Source organism: Calidris pugnax, unplaced genomic scaffold, assembly GCF_001431845.1.
Source record: "Calidris pugnax isolate Ruff unplaced genomic scaffold, ASM143184v1 scaffold15, whole genome shotgun sequence".
Taxonomy (NCBI): Eukaryota; Metazoa; Chordata; class Aves; order Charadriiformes; family Scolopacidae; genus Calidris; species Calidris pugnax.
The window spans coordinates 9,543,834-9,568,507 of NW_015090774.1; the positions used below are offsets into that span (position 1 = coordinate 9,543,834).

The 24,674-nt window shown below is 35.7% G+C and overlaps 1 protein-coding gene across 2 annotated transcripts in view; it reads left to right on the forward strand.

Moving 5' to 3' along the window:
- The window catches only part of CCSER1 (coiled-coil serine rich protein 1), a 690,045-nt gene that overhangs the window by 436,609 nt on the left and 228,762 nt on the right, over window positions 1–24,674 (forward strand). For both annotated transcript variants that reach the window (XM_014943378.1, XM_014943384.1), the window contains one exon: window positions 794–871. In XM_014943378.1, coding sequence (XP_014798864.1) covers window positions 794–871 — 78 coding nt within the window. The remainder of the gene's footprint in view (window positions 1–793; window positions 872–24,674) is intronic.

Consider the following 24,674-nt stretch of genomic DNA (forward strand, 5'->3'; position numbering starts at 1 on the left):
CAGTTGAGGACTTCGTGTTCTGTAGTCATGGAGCCTTCCCCTTCCTGCTTTATCCCACGTATTTACAATTGCTTCATCGTGTAGTTTCTCCTAGAAAAAAAACATAGTGTATGTAAGGGCTTGATGAGGATCAACATTTCCAATCAGTGATGAGATTCAAAGTATCAAAATAAAGCGTATTTTTTTAATGAAGCATAATTGTGTCAAAGCAACCAGACTTCTTTGCTCAAGCCTGTCCCAGAGATTCACACCACACTTCCAAAAATGTTTGAGCTAAAGAGGGACAAGAATGGGAAAAGCGGAAATCAGTACAATAACCAAGGAATGCTTGGGCTTTGCTAACATGTTTGCTTTGGGCAAGGGGAAAGCCATCTTAGCGTTGTGATATGCGATGGAGTTGGCATGTTCCTTAATGTTTCTTAAAAAAAATGGTTTCTTTGTTGTTGAGATGGTCCTGGTGTTTGCAAGAGTCACTACTGCTGTCCAGTGCTTTGTACCTTTGTGCTCTAGAAGAAGGTTGCTTTGCATCGTGCTTCTGTGACGTCCTTCTAGTGGGCCCAGCTCGACCACATAGTTGTATGATCTGAGTCCACTGTCTGTTTAAGAAAAATATAAGTTGATAAAGGAAAATAACCATAATGAAATCAACCTCCCAGTAAGAATAGTACCATAATAAATCCGTTTCTGAACAGCTGTCTATACATGAGTTTTGAACTTACCTGAATATTTGCAGCTGCAAAATCCAGTGAGGAAAAATATGACTTAACCTGTGATACATTATTTTGTTTTACAGGAAAAGGCTCAGTGCTTTCAGAAGGCTCTTGTTTCCCAAGCAGATAAATCCACACAGACAGAACTTGTAGGACATGATGTAAGTAGCTTTATCGAACAGTATTTTTTTGTCATCTTTGTGGGTGTTCAGACTTCTGTCAGACCTGTTTGCCTGTGCTGCTGTTGTGTCCATGCATTGATTTAGGGGGATTTACTGGAACGCCATTCATCCTTTGCTCTTCAATGATTTTCAAATACTTTGTGAAACATGAGAAGATAATTACAACTACCCGCCAGCATGCCAATGCCCTATTAATTTTATGCTTTACAAAGAGCTGAGAATTAGCATAAGTGAATGTGGAGGTTATGTATTAGTGGATTCTAATTTTTTTTTCAGTATTCATTTACACACTTATTGACAACTTAATGAGGTTGTTATGTTTATAATCACCATATGCTGTCGCAACAATATTCAAATTTTGAAAGATACTGAAATAAATACAATTTTGCCAAGTGACGTTAAGGTTCTATTTCCTAAAGAGCATCTGTCAGAATTTCTGCTGGAAGGTGAGTGTATTCTCATGCAACAACATAGTCAGTGAAGATTCCTTAACTGTAGAAATTTTTTTTTTCCAGTTTTTGTCTGTGAGACATTGTTTGAATACGTGTAAAAGATTCACTCATTTATATGAGCCTTCTTTAATAATCTTTTACTCAGAATGCCACAATGTAGAATATTTAGCTCAGTTCTATTCTGTGATTTGAAAAAGTATTTCTTACCAAAGACTGTTCTGCAAACTAAGGCTGGGGTTCTGCATTGTTTTGTATCAATATGCTGCTTCAAATTTATAGAAAGAACATTGGATTTAAATAAGGTTTTGAAACTGTCCTCTCACTTTGTTTTGTATCAGTGGTGGATTAAAGTTTTGTCTTCTGACTCTTTGGATGGTCTTCTGAAGATAGAAACATAAAAATTTCACATTTTAATCTGAAAAGCTCTTGAAGCAAACTACCTTTTGGTGTTTTTTTCAGGCTGTTTTAAGCTGATCCAAACCAGAAGTACTAACTTTTCTTTTTTTTTTTTAATGTAAAATACTTTGCACAAAAATGTAGTTATAATTATTATTTTTATACGTATTACTCAACACTTGAGGGTTGTTTTGTTTTGTTTTTTTCTTCAGTGTACCTATCTGTACTAATTTCTTGTTTGTGGATTGCCAAATATGAACCCCTATGTTCTGCTATGTCTGTCGAATAATGTCTGCTGGAATTTACTGAAATTGTGAGGTATATATTAATGGTGAAATTGCCATAATATTCAAAAATACTTGAAAACATTTTTGTATGTTGCAATGCTATATCCTTTTTCTTCTGGGACTAATTATCTTTAGTAGCTACTTTATTGCATTTTAGAAGTTAAATAAAAATCTTCCACTAAAAATGAGAATAAGCAATTTGTAGGGTTGGTTTATGGGGTTCTTGTTGGTTGTTGTTGTTTTTTTTTCTTTTAAAAAGATGTCTTTATCCTTTTGGTTGTTCTCTTCCAAATCAAACATGTGGTATGTCATGATGCATGGATTTTATTTATTATTTTTTTTCTGCAGTCTGTGTTCCCTTGGAGTTTGGGGGGAAGGGCTTCTCTCAGTAAAGCCAATTCTGCAATGAAATTAGAAGCCACTCCCCCTAACAGATACAGTTTTCTGGCTGAAATCTGAGTATATATAACAATATCTTTTTATTTTTAAAAATGATACTTTTGTTTAGCAGCATTCTCTTCACCATTAGTGGAACGTATTTTTCAACATTTCTTGGTAAAACGCCTCTACATGGTTGCAATTGCATGTTTTCTTATATAGAGCAGTGCAATGCAAGAACAAAAGGAAATATGCAGTGGTTTTGTATGGAACAACACGTCCATTTGCATTTATCTTGTACAGATAACTTGGGAAAATTGCGTTATAAGGAGTTGATTACAGAGAAAGATGAACTGATTTCCAGGAGTAAGACATGCTTACTATGATCACCATGAAGGGAATTCAGTAAAAAAGAATGTGCAAATAAATAATGTTAGCACTTTTCATAATAAGGTTAAAAACTTTTGGTCACTTATTTATTAGATGGTGCAGCTTTTCTTCAAAGGATAGCTATTACAGGTAATGATAGGTTCAACTGTGTTTCTGTTGAAGCCAAGTGGGAATTACATTTGTATTCTTTGCTTTTATGTGAGATCTCAAAGAGCAAGTTGTAACCATGGAAAGAAGTATCTGTACATCATTTTATTCAGGCTTTGCATAAGTTGTATCACTACAAGAATATGGTACTAATGTGAAATTAGATGAAATAGAAAAACACAGAATAGATTGGAGAGTGCAAGATATAATTTTCACCCCATTAGTCACACGTTCTGAGAATAGCGTATATTGAATACCTAAGATACCTAGTTTAACAGGTAAGCAGAAAATTTAAGTTCATTCCATCATCACTACAGATTTGCAACTGTAATTCCATTTAAAAAAACAGTCACCTGTTTAATTTCTTTTTAATGCAACTTTAGAAGCTAATGATTCTTGGATAAAAGTATTATCAGGAATTTGCGTAGCATTATTTCATCAGTGTTGTACAAATATTTATATACACTTCAGAATGTAGTATTTCAGAAATCTATGTTAGTTCTTCTGTGAATAGTTTGTTTTATAATCTTTTGTATTCATTTGTTTCACTGTATAAACTTAATCACAGAATCACAGGGGTTGGAAGGGACCTCTGGAGACAGGTTAGCCTCCAAAACAAACCAATGCTCTGGTTTTTTTGACTTCTGAACAATGCCTCTAGTAGTTGAGAGACTATTCTTTAGCCTTGGAGTTCATTTAGATGCATCGTTAAAAGTAAATGGAAGTTCTAACTTTGACTTAGATGAGGAATGAATCCTTTCGTCCATAGGGTGTACAGAAATGAAAAAAGGCTAGAGGCTAGTTTATATTTAGGAAAGAATGGGTGAAGAAAGAAATGCAATGTTTCAAAGGGAAGAAATGTTCTTGTCTCTGTGGAGCTGCTCTGAAAAAGCTTGAACAGTGTTGACTGAGTGGAGTAAGTATTTGAGAGGTTATGAGAATGGAAGTTAATATGGTGTATTTTATGTTAGTGGATATACAGTCAGATTCTGCCTATCAAGATGACCATCAAAGTTTGGATCATGCAGTCTCCTACAATACCTGTAAATTGTTGGATAGTACTTCTGATAGATTCCTGTTTTCTCCCATGCAGCACACTGAGATTTTTCAACTGAAATTTCAGAATGCCGTATTAGTCTGTAGCCATAAAGATAATGTTGCTCATTAAGAACTGTTTGAACTGGAAAGCACACTGCTTAATCTCTTTTCTGTATTAAAACGATTTAATGCAAAACTTAATTATAGAATTAAAACACAAAGTTTAGAATAAGTTTTGATAAGGAGGAAAAAGGTCTTCCATGATGAGGAACACTACAGTTTCCTTAAGTGATTAACATGACCACTTTGCTACTTGACTAAATTGAAAGTAAAGTATCAAGCCAGCTGCTTGTCTGTATTGAAGGGCAGACATTAGAAAGTAATCCAGGTTTCTTAGAGAGCTAATTGCTTTCTACTGCAGAATGTCGAGGGATCTCACTTTATGATAGTCCTAAATTTATTCTGTTTTCCAATATGTGTACTGAGAATCATTTAAAACATGTTGGGAATCTTGCAGAAAGAGCCATGTGCGCAACAGATTGATGCGGGAGACTGCTAAATAATAAATTATTAATGTGCTTAAATAATCAGTGCCAATTTAACCTCCTTCACCTTCTATTATTTGCAAAGCATTATTTTATTAAGAGAATAATTTCTTCCATGTTGATCAGGTTTCTAAAAGGGACTGGAAGATGAATAGATACAGTCAACTAGCATCACAGCTGATTACAAGATTGTGTTAAGTGATACAACCCTAGTAATGGCCACAAGCTAAATAGACAGTCCAAAGTGTCACGCAGGCATCACGCAAACACTCTGCAGCACGTACACTGCTAGTGAGTTTTCATTAGAATGTGTCTTAAAAACAGAATTCAACAGTAACAGTAGAATTCTTTGTTTCTGTCACCAGAAGACATCCAATTCAGCACAGCTTTGTCAATCTTTGTCAGTCTTTGGATGAAAGCAGCTTGTACTTAGTTTTATTCTACACAAAGTAGAAATTCCTAATAGTTAGCACGATTTCTACGATGTCTTGTCTGTGTCTGCCTTTTGCTGGTATTATAGGTTTCACAGGTCAGAACTGCTATTCTGTTTGTTCCTTTTCTTTCATACTGATAGTGAAGCTGATGTAAACAGGTTTTGGACTGGTCCTTAGCTCCTTCCCCATTTAATGAGAATACCTTCCACTTTAGTTGTCCCTTACATTTTATATTACGCTTCTAGAGTCTCAGACAACAAACTTGTTTGGTCTTGCTCCCAGTCTGCTTACTGTTTGATTTGCATAGCTGCAAACAAAAATTACCTTTCCTCAGTGATCACCATGTTTACAATGGTGCTGGGTGATGCACAAGCAGGCACTGACTCTAAACAACTGTACTACTATGCGATATTAAAATGAACAGGTATTCATAGTAATACGTTTACAGGGTATTTGTTTTGTAGTTTGCTGTACATCACCTTGGACACCATGCCTGTTTCCCTCTCAAGGCCTGGGCACTGCTTTCTGCAGAGCACCTGTTTCACTAGAAGGGAAGGGAAGACTCGGAGGTGGATGCTCTAACTGTTTCCCTCTACCTCCCTTCTGCGCTCTTCATCCTTCCTGACAGCCAGCCAGCATGGTTTATGAATGCCGTGAGGGACCTGTTGCATTGTGTCCTCTACTCTAAAAAGGCAGGGAAATAGAGTACTTTCTTGAACTTTCCGGTTTAATCTAAATATATTCCTGCCTGCAGTATTACATACTTAGTCACAGTGTGAATTGAGTAGCATTTTGCCACCTCAAATAGAAAATACATCTGGCTTCTGCTCCACCCCTGCTTCCTTGGAGACTGATGTCCACCTTCTATTCTATGTTACTACTAGATTATTTTTCTCCATTTATTTCTTATTTTGTCTTTGAGTTTGCTTTCTAACATATTCAGTGAAATATTTCAAACTCGTGCATAATATACCTTTCTCTAATGCAAAATTATTTTTTAAAAAATACATACCTTTAGAAATCAAATCAACCATTAACCCTTTCAGTCTTTGCTTTGCTTGTACTTCTGTGTACCTATTCTTATCTGGGTATCCAAGTTGTTCTTGGCATGCTAATTGCTTTCCCACAACTTCTTCTAGCAATCATTTTCTCTTCTTCTCACACCCATTTTCCTTTTTTTAGTATACAATTTCAAAATACTGTTTCAAAATCTGTGTGTGTTTTAGGATCTCCTACAGAGATCAGTAAAATTTACATTCTGTAGTGGTGCTCAATTAGTATGAATGATCTTCAGTTTTGATTTGTGGAATGCAAGCTGGCTTCTGGCTGCTTGTAGAAATAAACTGTGTGCTGTTTAAATATTTGTAGTAATGTGTGGCTTGATGACACAATACCTGAGTTTCCTCATAGACCAGAACTCAATACAACACTGTAGTCTCTGTATCTTTAAAAATATTGTTTTCCTGTAATGTACTCTGCAATAACAGTGCAATGTTTTTCTTGCCTGTTAAGTTTTCCATCTTTCTGCTTATTCTACATTTCTCTATCATAAACATCTTCTATCTTTTCTTCTGTCTTTGTATCTGCAGTTATGCTGTTGCTATCTTACTTTTAAAGTGCCATAAAGTACGAGGTACTTAGAAATATTGACCAGACATCATTACTAATTTTTGCTTAGATGTATTGGTGTGGCGGAGAGAACAAGGGGAAAAAGGAAATGAGGGCGTTCAGTTATTACTATTTATTCATCCTAGAAATTCTTTTTTTGAAGGTAATGCTTTTCCCACTTTTTCTGCTTTAGCTCCATCACTGTATTGTCCTTAGAGTTCTCCAGAAGTATAACTTTTCACTTAAGCATATCCATCTATAACTTTTGTCTCATTTCTTATTTTTACTCTAATGTCTGTGTAGTACTTATAAGTGAGTATGACTTAGCAAAATGTTATTGCAGTAGATATTTTCAGCACGTTATACCTACATTGTCTCTATCATAAAGATGCTAGAGGGCAGTTCGCGACATCTATAAGTATTAATTAAATGAGCAGTTATCCTAGAATTAATAATATGTTTTTACTACATCCATTCTGACCTGTTATGCTAAGGATAGAAAGAAGTAGGACACTCACAAACAAGACCTTTCAATAGCTTTTATTTCATAGGAATTAAAAAGCCATACTTTTCCCACTAGATTATACCTTGCTGACTGTTCATGCATTATGCTGAATACTAGCAGTGTCAGAGTAAGGCCAGAGAATGGTTTGGGAATAGATAAGCAGCAATGAAATCTTTTGAATTTTTTTCAAAAGAATGAAATGAGAATTCAGTAAAGTGAATTCAGTAAGTCAGAAGATCTCAAACATAGCAATGTTTTGCAATGGGCTTTGAGTATATTTTCTTTAAAATGATAAAAACTTGGATTCGCCTTGAAGAAAAGGTCAACAAGCAAAATACAGAAATGAGGCATGGATAACCACTCTATTGTAAAGCAACATGTACGGTTTCTGTCATATTAATTTATTTAGAATTAATGTTTTTTAATGCAGAAGGGTCTACTTACAGAGTTTTATCATAACGTGGAAATGTTTTCATATTGTGTGCATGCTGCATGTTGATTCCCTCTATTAGCATAAACTAGCTCATTCTGGTGACCTTTTTCCTGTACAAACATGGCATCTGTTGTACATAACTGTTTTCTAACTAGAACCGTGTCATGCACAAGCTGACAAGTCATATTTCTGGTTTTCTATGTGTAGTCACTTAATTCCGTGTTAGGTTGTGTTGGTGTGCAAGAAGCTTTATTATTACATGCTGCCTGCATGACTGCATACAGCATAAATGATCATTTTTCATTTAACTTTGTGTTGTCATCAAACCATGCATCTTTTAAGATTTCATTTCTTTTTTCTTTTCTTTTTTTTTTTTCTTCTTTTTTTTTTAAGGCCCTGTGGAATTCTTCATGTTCTGAAGGCTTAGTTTACAAACCTATCAGCATCTCATTGGTGCCATCATTATTAAATTAAAAAAACAACATCTGGACAGTCTGCACTTATGGATTTAATTAAATGCTGTATATGAAATGAGCTGCAAGTTACCATTACTGGCAAAATTCTACTACTTAAAGTTATATTTGTATTATCAAACATCACTTTTTGGGGCAATAATATCTTCATTATTAAGTATATCTATGAATAAATTATTACTAAGCTATAACAGAGTTATTGTCTGAAATAAAATTCAGTTATTCTTACCCTTTTTTGCATTTAATCATCCATTAGTGATTCACTACAAGTAAGAAAATCCTTCATTGATGCTTGTTTCTGAGACTGAAAAAATACGTCTTCAAGACCTGGAAACCTAAGGATAATATTACTTCTAAAACCTGTATTTTCTGTCTTCCAGTAATAATACTTCTGTGCCAATTGTGAATACAGGTTCAGCACCTTTCTGTATGTGGTCTATTTGAGGAATGTTCATAATGATGTGTGTAATTCTTATGTGTGGTTCAAGAGACATTTCTGCAGGGGATTTGGTAAGCTTTAACAAGGTCAGAATTTACCCACCTTTATCCCAGGAAATAGAAGAGCTGATCCTAAAAACATACACTCTGATTTTTTTTTAATCCATTAGAATAATAACTTTAACTTTTTAATCTTATTTTCTGAGTACTTCAGCTTTAAGAGACATTGCTAAGACAGCATCAATGTGAGCAAAGTAGCTATTGTGTTTGCTGGATGTGATTGTGATACTTGAGTGGGTAGCTGTTGTTGTCCAAAGGAGGGAAGGGGGGGGAAAGTGATTCCTGGTTTATGACTTTATTAAACAAGAAATCAGAAGTAAACTGGAGAGTTCACCACAAGCCCTGTCACCACTGTTAGTTCTTCAATGTTCCCTTACCCAGAACTGGCTTCATTCACTCGAGGACGTACTCTACACCCACCCTTACCAGGTAAGGTAAGAAGGTGCTTGTGCCAGCAGTATTCTTAAACCTTTCCTGCTAATACCTTTCCTTACTAACAGGAGATGAGACTTGAATCTTGTTACTAAGCCATTTTAATCAGGCCTCATAGTATATAATAAGAACAGTTATCCAACTGGAGCAACTGCTTAGCACCTGTGGCTTTAACTTCAAACAGGGGATGTACTACTCTCATTTAAAAATTACATTTCACCGGGTATTCTTAAATGGATCTGAACTGAAAATGAAAGCAATTAACTAAATATTCATGCAAGTCTTTAAAGTGAATGAGCCTTCTTCACAGGTGATGTTGCATTGTGTTGGCTGGTTCTGTACCACTTAACGTGGTGTTACTGTTTATCAATCTTATATCAACCGTATTTTTTTTGTTCATAGCAGCTATCTTCAGCATCCTCTCTCACCCTTTTGGTCAGGCTTCTTGAAACTTCCTTGCGTATAGAATTGCATATTTCTTACTGTATTTGTTGGAAGTATCTTGAAAAAACAATTAAGTAGCAGATACATAATTTGAAGAAATGATGCAAATGAGCATGTGCTTATTATCCTTTTGAACTTCATCTTCCTTGTTGGACTTTATCTGTTGCCTTTCTTCCGTCTTTTGTAATCATTGGGGAGCATAGAAACGTCTACCTCTTACTGTCTGTCATGCTTTTCTCTTTTCATCACCATCTTTATTATGGTAATATTTTCAGTCCTTGTAGGATATTGTTATCTGGAACAGGACAGAGAGAACATTTTTCATTGTGATGCTTTGCCAGAGAGATCGGTATTTTGCTCAAAGAAATACATATTGGGAATGGAGATGGTTGTGAAAAAGCTGTGTAAGTCAATGGAAGAAGATGGGGAAGAAGAATGGAAGAAAAAAACAATGTCTTCAAGATTCCAGTGAGAAGAAAAACTATTTTCACTTCCTGGATGAACAAGCTTTTTTACCTGTTCCTCCTAAGTCGGTGAAAGAATACTGAAAATACTCAAACGGCTAGTGTATTTCTAAACCTGTCGCTTGATAGAGGTGTTGCTAGCAGCTGTAATTTCAGTGCAAAACTGATCATGGCCCTTTGGGGGTAAAAAGCGTAAACTTCCTGGGATTTTAACTTCCTCAGGAAATTGCTCATCATTTCCACTACCTTTTTTTGCAATTTCTTTGTTTTACTTCTGCTTTTCTATAACTTTAAAAAACATTATGTGCCAATAATAAATTACTCAGGTTTGGCTTTGCTCATGTAGCATTTGAATGGTCTGGAAAAAAATCATGATTGACAAGTACTATTCAGACGTCAAGGAGACACAATCAGCGTGGGCAACACACACTTATATGCATAGACAAGAATTTAGTGTTAGTCTAATTAAAGTCCTAACAATCTGATCAAAGATTTTCTTTTTCAATAATTATTCCAGTTACAGGGATAGGAGCACGTCTAGTTCAAACAGTCAAAAATTAAACATAGATAAAGTTCCTTAGTGCCCACCCCTTTCTTGCTCAGCCCCTGATGATTTGAAGGTCAATGGCTTCAGGTCAGTTGTGGGAGTGGTAGCACTAGAGTAAATCTGCTATCACAACTCCTTGGCAGGGGCCTGATGTTAACGTTGATGATTTCTTTCTCCTCATTCTGGAATCCAGTTAGTATCTCTCTGATATGTTTGTTTACATGTTGTACACCTTGCTCTTCATCATTGATTTCAAGTTCACATGACACCTCTGTTACCTGTACAACTGGTTTTACCACACTCCAGAGGTTTCTTTCCTTTGGTGGTGGGTAACCATCAAACAATTGCTGAGTTCATAGTACTGGGGCCTCTGGTGCCATCCAGTGCCTCTAATTATTTGGATTCCTTGTTATTGGAAGATCATTCTTCACTGAGTAAGCACTTGTTACTGATATTTGTAAGATATGAACATATAGCTGACAAAGCCACCCCTGTACCCTCCCTTGCTACCAAAACCTTGCCAAGTATGCCCGATACGAGGTGTTACACTGTCCAACTGTGAAAAGCTGAACAACAGCTAATGCTTGTTACTGTAAGATATGAACATATAGCTGATAAAGCCACCCCTGTACCCTCCCTTGCTATCAAAACCTTTCCATGTATGCCCAATACAAGGTGTTACACCGTCCAACTGTGAAAAGCTGAACAACAGCTAATGCAAAAAAGGTAATAGTAACCTGATCATTAGATAACTGCTCTTAAGATCCAAAACAAATATCCAGGCAGACCAGACAAATCTTGATGCCAATGTTAGCTTGATCCAAAGCCTGTGTCTTGTTACAAGCAATGGCAACACCATATTAACGAGGATACAATGGTATAAGGGTATTGGCAAAATACTTTGCTCTCATTCTGAGCAATGACATTTAACAAGTGCAGAGGTTTGTTACTTTAACTAGCACAGGTCGTTCTTTCTGCATTTGATGCTTTGCAAGTGATACCAGATAACCTGGGGCTGCTTTCTGCGCTTTCCTCCAGGGACTTCTGAATGTGTGAGTGCAATGCTGTTTGATACAACATAAGAGGGGACAATGTAGAAATTGAATCACTGGATTTAAAATTAACACAGGTGCAAAAATGTTACAGCTAGAGCAAATATTCTGTGGTAAGCGTTGAGAGGTTAGCAGGAACAAGGGTGATTAAAGTTATAAGCAGTCAGAGACACAGACGCGTCTTGAAAATCCTGGGGTGGGATAGAGGCAGAAAGGTTATAGCCTGCTTGAATTGAAGGGAGTTTTTTTCATTTGTCAGTGTTGGGGTTTTTTTTAACCTTAATCTTCAGAAGCAATTTCAATATGGAAACATGCAGAACAGTGTGAATACTGGCATTATGAGTTATTCTACCGTTCCTCATTTGGAGCCATTGAAGAATTCCTATAGCTTTTCAGTATTTATAACAGGTCTCTAAAATAATTCGAAACATAATCATTGAGGCTGTTTGTGGGCATAGATACTGTGTGCATGGTGAAAGGGTTGGAAGTTTTGTTGTTCTTAATTAGGACATCAGTGGATTCTCTTCTAGAGCTGGATTTACCCAGTGTTAACAAGTGTATTTTAGGTATATGTACACTATTATATTTTAAACTGTTCAGTATGCTTTACACATTTATATAAGTGTTAAAGCTGAGAGAACTTAGGAGGAAAAAGTTAGCATGTAATATATGACCTATGTTATACCAATAATAGAAACAGAACATGCCATTTCTATCCCTGACCTATTACTGCTACTTTCTCAATAGAAGTGCTGTGAGAACTATATCCAGGCTGTGTACTCTGCGTTCATTTCAATACAGTGATTTCTTAGTATTAATTTATTCTTTTTTAGTAATGGAAGTTTCTACTTCTTAAGAGTCAACAGAATATTAACACTAATGATAAAACAGCAAGAAGGCACATGACGAGAAAGGATTATAAATGAGATTTGGGGAATAGTAATACATTTCTTTTGTAGTGTACAAAACGGCATTAAATTGAAAACAGAATCTACTGGATACCAGCAATAAAAGGAAAAAAATGTTCTGTTTGGTTACTAGCAAATGCACCGCAAAAAAACTTGTGAAGATATATTTTTGTGTGTGCATATACTAAATCATGCTGAAGTTGAAAGCACACGAGTTAGATACCATATTACAATTTTATATTTAGTGCCAGCTTCATTACTTTCAGGGAGATTTTTATTCATCTAAAAACATCCAGGAAAAATTTGGTGGTGCTGTTAATGTTAACTATCATGATGAAATTAAGTCATAGCTTTGCATTTGATACTAAAACAGGGGAGCTTGAGCTATATTGTGTAATGGTGCATGCTTACTATCAAATATTTGCACAGAAATACCAACACCTTTACTGACATAACATTATGCTTTAAGTGAAGAATGAGGAAAGCACAACTGTGTGCGAGGAATAGATGATAGTAGCAGTAGGATCTCCATACCTTAAATATGAGAAACAATTTTAAGTGCACATGCCAGAGTTATGAGCTTCCAAATGTGCAAGTATTAAAAAGTGTCTGTGTGAATATATATTTGTGCATCTGTGTACATCTATATTTGATCTTCCAGTCTGTTAAATGATTGAGGAGAAAAGACTAATGCAGATAAAAATCTACTACAGGAACCCTGTCAGGTTATGAAAAAATTCTTCAAGAGAACCTCTAAGAAATTGCTCTGAAATTCTTCAAGAGAACCTCTAAGAAATTGCCAAATTATTACAGAAAAGACAAGTTTTGCTAGTTAGAAGTTTGCTAAAGGACCAGGCCAGTGTTACTATCTGGCTCCAGTGGAGTCATCTTTCAAGATTCTGTATGTTTTGTAATCATCTAGGTACCCTGAAAAAACTCGCGTAATTGCAGAACATGAATATAAATCCTGAGACTAATGATGAACAGTTGGCTCTTCAGACATTGTCATGTGTCTACTCATACTCCTAGTGTTGCAATTTTTTTTTGAAGGTTTGTGGAACTGTTCCCTGATGCTGCAAGATTGTTACTAGAGAAACAGTAGCTACCAGGCTAGTTGCCTACCAAAAACTGATTCATATATGTGCATAGCAAAATAAATCCAGGAATGTTTAATCATTGTGGTAACTGGACAAAAGTGAGCACATTATTTCTATATGAGAAGCTCTCTGAATGGCAAAACTAAGTATAAGATGAGCTGAAGCCACAGATAGTGTTAATCACGGGACTCTGGACATGAGGGCATCCCAGTGAACTGGAGGCAGGGCTATGAGGTTAAGTGTCATTTGTGCTTTCCTGTTTTTTAATTGGGTTCTGGAACTGAGAGGGTGACTGTGCCCCAGGAGATGCTCCAGCGTAAACTCTCCATGGGCTGCAGTCCCTTCAGGATATATCCAACTGCTCTGGTGCAATGCTCTCTGCAGGCTGTAGTGTGAATATCTGCTCTAAGTGCCTGGACCACCTCCTCTTCCTTCTTCTTCATTGACCTTGGTGATTGCAGCGCCTTTTCTCACTCTTTTTTTTTTTTTTTTCACTCCTCTGCTTTTTGGTGTTTTGCCCTTTCCTAAATGTATTTTCACAGAGGTGCCACCAGCTTTACTGATGGCCGTGTCATTGTGGACATTGCGGAGCCACCCAAAAGCATCTGTGTCAGGCGTGGGGCAGCCCTGATCTCTTGACACTGAAGCCACCCTGCAGCCCTCCTGCTGCCAACACCTTGCCACATAAACCCGTTGCAAAAGCAAAGTACAACTCCACAGCTAACCTGAATGGGATTAATGTTAATAATCTTGTAATTGTTTTTCATGTTGGGAAAATGCTTCCCTGGACTTACAGATCTGTTAATATGCGAGGGATGAGTATTATAAAATGGTTCATTAGATGTGTCAATTTAGACATTGAGCAAATTAAGAAATTAGTGAAACTTAAAGCATAACTTCTGTTCCAAAATACACTGAGACCTGTGGTGTTGGTGATGACTACTATGAATTCATCCTTGGAGTGAGAGAAATGGTTTCATTGGTGCCTCAAGCCAGGAGACCTTCTTTTGCTACAGGAGCTGGGCATTGCATTGAGTATGGCAGATAGATGGTCGAAGACTCAGAAAAGGTTTACAAGTGTTATTGCTACTTTTTAATTACATTCTCAGAACAATTAGCCTTCATGAATTACACAAAAATTGGAGTCTTGCTTGCAAGCTGGCCTGAAAAATCAATAAATCGATTGGGTTACTGTGTTAAGTTGCATTAATATTGGAAAAGAATGAAATTCTTTTTCTGTTGTATGGAGTTCTGGATGTTTGGATTAAAGGTCATTTGGGTGTAGCTAGGACTGCGTTCAATGTATTAGGGAGATGATGATCTTTCATGTCAGTAAAAAGACCTAATTTTTAAAAATATGGAAACCAGTATTTACTCTGTGTTCTGTTGGGATACAGTCTTCCACTATTGTCATTCAAAATAATGTACCAATCAAATTTTGTATAAATAAGACCAAAGTAAACATAGCATATTTTTTAGAAGGCAGTTCTGTCCTTGGACTGGCAGTGGATTAGCGTTGCCTTTAGTATTACTATTCTGAAAATCTTCCATCAAGTGATGTGCCACATCTTTGTTAACAGAATTCTTCATAGTGTTTTCTGTTAAATCTGTACAGCACTTAAGAGTGTGCAAGCTTGATGTCAACCAAATAGCAGTTGAACAACAGGTAGACTTTACCTTTCAAATTTGAGCTGCAAATTCTGTGGTAGACATTTCACAAGCATCATCTGTCAAACACTGGCAAGTTAATCTCTTGGAGTAGACTACTTGGCAAAATAATAATAATAATAGTCTCTTGCAGAATTTTGAATAAAATTTGTGTACATACAGTGTATTGCTAGAGAAGTAAATTTTCAAAACTTTAAAACAGTACAGGTGTAACTCAACAGTAACTTAAATAGCAGAACCTTTAAAAACTTCCTTATTGTGGAAATCCTGGATGTGATTTGAGTGACTGATAAAATAACATGGGCAAGCAGTGTGAAAGACAGAACAAGCAAAACTAGTGAGAACAAGGAGGAAAACAAAACCTTTATGAACCTATCACAGTGCACCAACATCCATCCAGTATTTTCTTTACTTTTTAATATTTCCCATTACAACAAATATCCACAGAGAGCAATCCATGGGTGTTCCGAAAGACTTCATATCTCAATGCTCTTTCCTGAGACTGACTTATAGTAGAGAAAAGGTAAAATGAAAAACAAGTGTAGAGTGGTGTTACTGGTTAAAGTGCCCAGTTTATCAAAGGAGGTTAGGAATTTTCTTAACCTTTAGACTGATAATTGTCGATAGACCTTTTTTTTATGAGTTTATTTTCCTTGTGATTCTCTATCCTGACAACATTCTTAAAGGAATATGTGCTATTATGGGTTTAGTTTAATTACTCTTTACGATATTAGTTTAATTTATCTATTTCTCATCATCTACAGTAGTGATAAAACTAGTATCCAATATTCATTATTTTTTTAATAGGTCTTTTTCAGTAGTTCACTATCATTATAGTTCATTGTTGAACATGTTTATGTTAAGAAACAAATTAGGCAGATATTATATATATGAGGAATATATTACCAAAAGAAGGTGCCAAATGCTTGGATTGAAGAGCTCTTTATACTCTCTTAGGCAGCAAGGGAAGAAATTAGTTGGTGGACTCCATTCCTAAGCCCCAGGTTTTTCTGTTTTCCTTTCTCAAATCTCTTGTTGCCATGTCTGCAAATTTCTCTTGCTGTTGGGAATATTTGCAAACTCTGTTAGTGGTGGGGCTTTTGTTCTGGCTCATTATTTTCCCCTGCTGCTGCTCCTTTGCTCATTTCCTTTTATCTTGCTGTATTGTTTTTATTCTCTCTCCACATTACAGTCCCATTTGGCTCATCCTCTCCTTTCTTTCTTTTCTATAAAACATTGTTTTTATCACCCATAAAGCATGCTTCTAAAAATGCAACAATAACAGAAACCAGAAAGTCATAGTTTTTCTTTTAACTTCTGTTTTTCCTCAGTCTTTTTCTTAGCTTTTGGGCAGAAGGGAAGAGGAAAAAAATACATCTAAGGCAAACTACCCATACAAATAATTTTCAGGGACTGGGAAGTGATATTTTTCCTATAGTTAGGATGCTAGCTGCTATTTTGAAAATCTATGAAAAGAAAACCATTTTCAATTCTGTGGATGAATGTAAATTTATATATCTTTTTAAAATTTCTACAAAATTATTCTGTATCAAGTAATAAATTTCTGTAAAACTTCAGGATGCTAGCTGCTATTTTGAAAATCTGTGAAAAGAAAGCCATTTTCAATTCTGTGGATGACTGTAAATATTAGTTAATTCCATCCTGTATCAAGTAATAAATTTCTGTAAAACTTGTTTACCCACCCTTTGATTTTCTTGAACTATTTGTAACAGATTCTGGTTGGCAAGTATCAGGAGAACTTTACTGTGTGCTGTCAACTTGAACTACGTATTTTCAGCTGACCATGCAGATGTACAATTTAACTAAAATACTTTTAAGTTCTTTTGGGTATCTACAGAAAAACTTTTAGACTGCTAGAAGGCTCACTTTGCATTGGTGCTTTGCAGTGCCTTATATTCCATAATGTAATGACTTTTCAGTAGGTCATGCCACTGTTCTGTCTAAACTTTCGTATGTTTATCATGTCATGCGTTGGTGGAAGATGCTGGCACAGTAAATCATAGGATGCAGAGAGAGCACTGACATGATATATTCCTCTCTCTACTGCTAGTCTGTACACTTCCATACAGATCTGATAGTTCTTGTTGCACACAAATACCCATAAAATTCTTAAAACTGACTTTTAAAACTCTAGGTTGTAGTAAAGATAAGAGAATTTAGTATTTTGACAATATTGGGCAGCTTTCCTTTGGCTGAAAACACTCATGTCAGCTTTGTTTCTGTCCTGCATTGTTCCAACTGTTGCTTCTCCTTGCCCTTTGCTTGTAAGTAATGAATGTAATGTGCTGCTTTACTTCTGATAAATTTAATTAATCTATTATTAGTACAGGTATTTCTGCATTTTTAAGTCTGAATTACTTATGGTGTTTTTAGTTAGGCAAAGGTGGGAAACCAAGTTATGATTGTACCTGATTATACTACCTACACAAGGATTACAAGTTTGTCACTAGACATCGATAAATGGAAACAAAATCTAAATCACAGTGTAGAATGTCAAAGGACCTCTAAGGCTACTATAATATAAATGAAAAATATCCAAAGTGCTTTTTTCCATATGTTTTAATAACATTGTCTTTTCAAAAGGGTTAAGTTACTTGCTGCAGCAAATGTCAACTCAGGGTCTCAACATCTTACTGTATTTTTCCTTGTTTCAGGAAACCAGTTAGTTTAAGCAGTGTAATACACTTCCACCAGTGGGCTCTAAAGTTTTGCTAAATTAATGTTTAAGGTCCAGGACCTTCATTTAACAGAACATAAGCCACCATCTTTAACAGTACCCTCAGAAATAATAAAATGGTTTCTAAAACAAATCAGCCCTGACATATGTTGGTGAATAGGGATAGATAGTACACAGATCCTTATCTTCACTGAAGATTTTGCAGACACATGGAACTTATTAGTAGACACCTAATATGCTAAATTTTGCAGCATTGGTCCAAATATAGATAATTATTTAAGTACCAGCTACATTCACCGTCCTCCAAAATCCTAAATATAGTTTGTGGATTTGGATGAAGGTAACTGCTGGAATTTTATGTGCCTTTGTAATGTAAATGACCCAGGCACAACTTTTTATGTAAATATGAGGAGCTGGTAGGTTTTATAGAAAAAATTGTAACTATTTTAAAGTTTTATGTGCATTTTCTTGTTTGGGGTTTAGTGGAACTTATTATAGACACCTAATACGTTAAATTTTGTAGCATTGGTCCAAATATAGAGAATTATTTAAGTACCAGCTACATTCACCATCCTCCAAAATCCTAAATATAGTTTGTGGATTTGGATGAAGGTAACTGCTGGAATTTTATGTGCCTTTGTAATGTAAATGACCCAGGCACAACTTTTTATGTAAATATGAGGAGCTGGTAGGTTTTGTAGAAAAAATTATAACTATGTTAAGGTTTTATGTGCATTTTCTTGTTTGGGGTTTATTTATTTATTTATTTATTTTTTAGTTTGGGGAGTTTTTTTGTTATTTGGGGTTTTTTTATGGATCTCTTTCTCATTAGTGCAGGTTGTTTTTTTTTAGTTTGGGAAGTTTTTGTGTTATTTGTTTTTTTTTTTTTTTATGGATCTCTTTCTCATTAGTGCATCTCATTTTTTCCACCATTGTGTTCTCATTTAGCATAATGGAGGTTTTCCAGTGTGAACCTTTTGTATGTGAAATATGCCAAAAACTTTATCTTATACTAATGAGTATTAATTGCTGTGTCACTTTGTATGAACGCATGAAATTGTTACATCCTAGAAGTAAGGACTTTTTACTGTGTTTGCCTGGAAGAGGTTTCACCATTCCTAGAGTAGAAATCTGCTTTGCCCTTAAAAGGTGCAGATAGGCTGATGTGAAGGGTGTCAGAGATGGGGTCTATCCATTTATTTATTTTTATAATGGGATCTGAAGTTGAATATGTGTGTCATTTAATTGTGTGTCATAAATAGAATTCTATGACATTTTTGTACATTCATATATCAAGATTGAAGTAGAAGCTATTTACAAATTGTGAGAACTAGAGCGACAGCAATTGCTTGTTGTTTCCTTGGTTTAGCTCTGCAAATTAAAAATTTATTTTCAAGTTATGCCTTGCTCCCCTTCCATGGAGTTTAAAGGCTGCATTCTATATCAGTCTTTATCCAAAAAAAATTGGGATGAAGTAGGCAGTATTTATTTTTATTATGACCATTATTCCTTTCACCTTGACTGGAGAGAGCAGGGGACTGCTCATTCAGAATTTAGAAAATCTTTTTATCTTTGCAAAATGAAACTGAATTTTTCTACCTGCAAAGTGCTTGCAGAAAACATTACAATTTTAAGTATAATACAGTATACATAAGTGAAGTACAATGTGATGCAGTTTTGTCAGAAAGCAGTTTTTTGCCACTGTTTGGCTTTGTATAACCTTTGTAGTATATTCAATTAGATTCTGATCCCATCCAATTTTTTAAAAAAACTGCATTACACAGAAGGCCACAGTGTGGGTATTCAGGTATTTATCACTTCTGAGGCACAGAGAAGTAAATATTCTGTCACCTTCTCTCAGTTGTCTCCTGGTTTTGCACGCTTAGTTCTGGGGCTGTGATCTGTGCAAATCAGTCGCGCTCCACCAGGGTGCTCTGGTCCACGGTAAGCAACATGCATTGCAGTGTCTTTTGCCTGGGCAAGATCTGTGCTTTTGTATATTTTCCTTTACTATGAAAGTTTCCAAAATTATACTGAAGTGTGTAGTTTGCCTTGTTTAAAAAAAAAAAAAAACACAAAAAAAACAAACACCCAAAAAAGATGTCGGCTTCATTTAGTCTGTTACTTGAGCAAGTGTGATTCAGAGTTAATCTCCACTTGCATATGCTATTACAAACACTAATTAATCCTATTTGCAAAGACAAACTATGATTAATGCATATCTTTAAAATTTACACCTAATTACACAGAATATAATCTCTAAATTTGTATAAACAGAAGTTATAATTTTGAACATTGTCGATAATAAGTAATTTTCTGAATTTCTATTTGCATGTGCTAATTAAGGATTGCTTCATTGTGTTTACATTTGCAAACAGGTTTTGTTCTCATTACTCAACATAGTGCTCTGTGAACAGAGGAAAATAACATTCCATTTTTGGCACAGGTCCAAAATATACATCTTAAACCTGATTTTGTATCTAGATTCATCTTTTGATGAACTAAACTACTAAGTGATGTTTTGTTTAGCAGTCATTCTTAATTTAATTAAATTTACCCGTACATAAAAGGATGGGGAAATATGGAATATTTTTTTTTTTTCTCCTATCACTGTTTTGGTGAATATCTCCTTTTGTAAAGGAGGTAGCTAATCCTTATGTAGTAATAAACTTGATCATGTTGGGGTGTACAAGTAATACATGGGTCAGTATGCAGTATAAGTAATTTCTTGTGTTAGCAGTATTAATAAATGTCTTAAGAATCGTATTGATTTTTTTGTGTGTGTATGTTCTTATCTACAAGCAGAATTTGAAATCTGGGCAATCTAAAATTCTGAAAGAGAAGAAAATTTCTTGGAGGATTTAATTTGGTTCTGTTTTCAGAGGCATATTAAAAAGTACATATGCATATTGTGATGAAATATGTGATTTGTATAATGTATTAGTTTAAGCAAAGTATTACTTTTCAACCATGTTAAGCTAAAAATAAAATTTAGCAGATCTTATTTTTATAGCTGGTATATTGCAAACTACCTCTTTCTAAATTAAAGTAAAATCCATAGCTGAAACCCAATTATTATCTTCTATTTAAATCTACTCACTGCTTTCAAATAATTTAAACTGGTTCTGGTTTCCTACCTCAAGTCAGAAATGGTATTTATAAACATTTACTAACAATATTTACAAAATACATACATTTCAATGATCTCATAAAATGATAGCCACTTAACACTAATTGGTGATTATATGCTGCTTAGTGAAATATTTGTTGTTTTGTTTATTGAATATACCTGCTATTGTAATTAAAAAAACAAACAAACAAAAACACATCCTTAATTATGCTTGGGGAAGACTTGCAAAACCACATCCTTAATTATGCTTGGGGAAGACTTGCAAATGCATTTGATCTCAGAAATTTTAAAAACTGTTATTATAGTTGTTATATTTTCTACAATACTAGTGTCAGTTTTTAATTTAAATAAACAGAGGATTCGACAGGATCTTGATGTTGTTGCCAGTGTTAACATTAGGCTTCGTGGTGGGATGTAATGCAGGTCAGCGACATAACCGACTTTTTAAAGCTGGTCACATAATTCTGTGATATGTTGATGGGTAAATTGTTTGTATTGAGTATGTGGAAAGCTGCAGCACAGACTAATGAAGAGTTAAAATTATAAAAACGCACTGAAATAGCTTGGTAAGCCTAATTTAGAAGTTATACAACTGAGCGAGTGATAACCTTAGTTGTAGGGATGTGATGACTATCCAATATTGGTTTTCCTTGAAGCATTTTTCTGTCTGTCACTTGGTCTGTGAAGTTCAACTTTAGGAATCAAACTGAAGGGCTTGTCGTTATACTTGGTAATATTTTAAAAAATTGCCAACTTGGTCACCATTTTTTAGGTTAGAATGTATTTAATGCATTCTCTGGAAGAAAAAATGGACATAATTTTTAATTAACAGATTTGATTCTGTAGGTTTTAATGACTGTGGTAACTATTTACTTGTATGTGCTTTTGATCTGAGAATTGATTGTGGTTGTGTCCTTCTGCTGCCCCTTTCAGTGACGTTGAACTGCTCACTCGTATTATGGGCCTACATCTTAACTCTGCAAAAAGCAGTCAATTTTCTGCTGGCTGTCTCAGTTCAAGAGTTGTTTAATGCCAAGGCTGGCAGTTTAAAGGGAAATTTCACAAAATTGGGAACAGTAAGTGATTACAGGGAAGCCTAACTCCTCCCTGAAGATGTGATTCACTCCAGCTGAGCCTGTCAGTGGCAGTTTGCCACACATTTTGCACCAGTTCTCACCAGACAGCCTGGTGAGCCAGTGCAGGAAGGTATTCACTTCTCTGTGGAGTGTGCTGCCTGAGCTCCTGAGCTGGGTGCCCTGGCGTGTCAGAGATGTGCCAGTGCTTGTAAGAAGGAACAGCAGAAGGCCCATCAAGACCTTTGCTGTAGGCTACAGCTGGCTGGTGTTTCGCTTCAGGTCTCCCTGAAAGCAAAGGGCTCAGGGACAACGTAGTCCTTGCTGTGTGGCTTTTCTATTTTCCCCACAGTTATTTTCACGTATCTGGGTAGTCCACTGTCTTTGAGAGCTCACCACGCCAGTAACCTATGATGCAATCACCACTGCTCGTGTAAGAGTGTGTAGGGCTGCAGGATGACACTGTGGAGCCAAACTTTGACCCACTTCATGTGCTGTGGAGGAGTAAGATCTTGCTGGGGTAAAGAAGTGAACTAAAGTTTAACCTGATATTCTGTTGATCCAACAGGTTTTTGAATGTGGGGTCAAAAGAGTCATGATCTCGGCTTGAGAATTCAGATGGAGAAGTGGAAACCAGTTTAAATTTTAAATGTGGTGCAAACAGCCTGAGATCAGGCCATGGGAAGAGTGTGTGTGTGCTCAGATTTGTGCATGGGTGGGTATATATTCTCGCCAGCCTATGTAATGTTTTAAATCCTTGAATAATCAATCTTAAAATTCCACATAGTGTAGTTAGTTGATAGACTTGCTTTTTTAAATAAATGGAAATGTAAGTACTAATTTTGTTAACTGTGTTTTCAACTGGGTCATTAAAAATAGTTCAGTTACCATATATACCATAGCGCCAAAACCCTGAAGCTATTGAAAGGGAAGCCTTAAAGATGTAGTTTTATGTTTGCTAGGAAAACTCAATGCTATTAACGTAAGGCTGGCAAGAGGTAAATATCTATTCATCAATATTTCACTTAGAAAAATTTATCTTAATGTTTTCAGAAGCACCCATCCTTAAATATATTACTCAAACTCAACTGAAATGTCTTTTGTGCTCTATCCAGCATCCTGCAAACCCCTGAGTATAGGAGTAAGAAGATGTTTACATAGTATATTAGCTCCAAATGTCAATTTCTTTCATTTCTTTGACAGTTATTCAGTCAACTGGTGCTAGATCTTATGGGATGAATTGAATATTTTTTCTTGGTTTAGGGCAGAGAAAGGAAAAGAAGAAAAGCAGTAATTAATAGTGGTGTAATGACACTACGCTTACGGCAATCCAACAGCAAGATGTACAGAAGTGGTTTTTGCTTTCAACGTAGCATTGAATGTAGTGATCATGGAGCCACAGTGTGAGTCAGTTGACATGTAGGGGGGGTCTACCTGCACCAACTTTTCCTGCAACTTCCTGATCTCTAGAGCTGGCATAAATGGATAGAGAGACAGGGATGCAGGAACCCACTGGCTTCTCTTTCAGTGCAGCTTGCACCTGCAGCGGGTTAGTTAAGACAAAAGAAAAAAAACTGTATCTTGAGTTATGAGAGGGAAAACAAGGACTCAAGCAAGCTGACACACAGTTTGTGGTTGCCAGTGGTGCTCCATGGGCAGGGTCGAGAGCCAGTGTTGCCAAGCGGTGCAATGTGAAAGAAATTTTTCACTGGAGTCAGAAGATTTTTGTGCTGGATGGTCAAAGGTAGAACACGTTCATGTGTGGCAAGTCTTGGAGAAATATGCTGGTGTACCCACAGTGCCCAGAGAACATGTCTCATTTCTTGAGAGGGAATGCTGCAAGTATGGTTGTAGAGAGCCATGCTGCAAATGTTGAGCGCCACGGAGGGATGCAAGTAGTGACACACTAGCAGTTGATAGCCCACATTCTTGATGAAGTAATCAATGATGTAAAAACCTTAAGAATTATTCCCTTTCTCTTACGGGCAGCTGTTGAAGGTAAGGGATGGTGACCTGGTAATTCTTTCTGAGAAATGCCAACGTTTAAATTTTTTCTCTGAAAAGCATGGTGGTTAAAAAAACAATCCCTACACACTGCCAGGCCAAAAGAAAAAAAAAAAAAAAAAGAACATGCATGGTATAGTTTGTGGTAAGGAAGAATAAATAAAAAAGATAAAGTATCAGAAGGAGGAAGAACTTTCATTAGGATATGGCAATTGAAGTTCAGTCTTATCAAGAGCATTTCTCTTTGTCTCAAAATGATACAGAAATCTAAGTTAGTATGTACAAACAGAAATAGTCCATGCCTGGATTGTAGGTACTATTACCAAAGCACATTGTATATGCAAATTTTCATTTTACCATTTGCACAGAATTATCAGTCAAATAAATTGACAGCTTTTGCAAAACTGCAGATGTAGTTCTTATGTTAATTAGGTACTTGTTGAAGATAAAATGCTGTAATATACTTGACAACCCTGAAGGGAACAATGAATTGATATCTTAATATTGGTATTTTTGCTTTTTCAGTGTCATTGCTATCTTAGGCTGTATATGTAGCTACAACGTCATGTTTTGAGGATTGTTCTGAAATTTCTGCTTTACCTTTCTGTTCCTTTTTTTTTTTTTTCACCACAGCGTGATTTAGCAGAAAGGCTTCTGAATTCATTATCAGAAAACCTATTC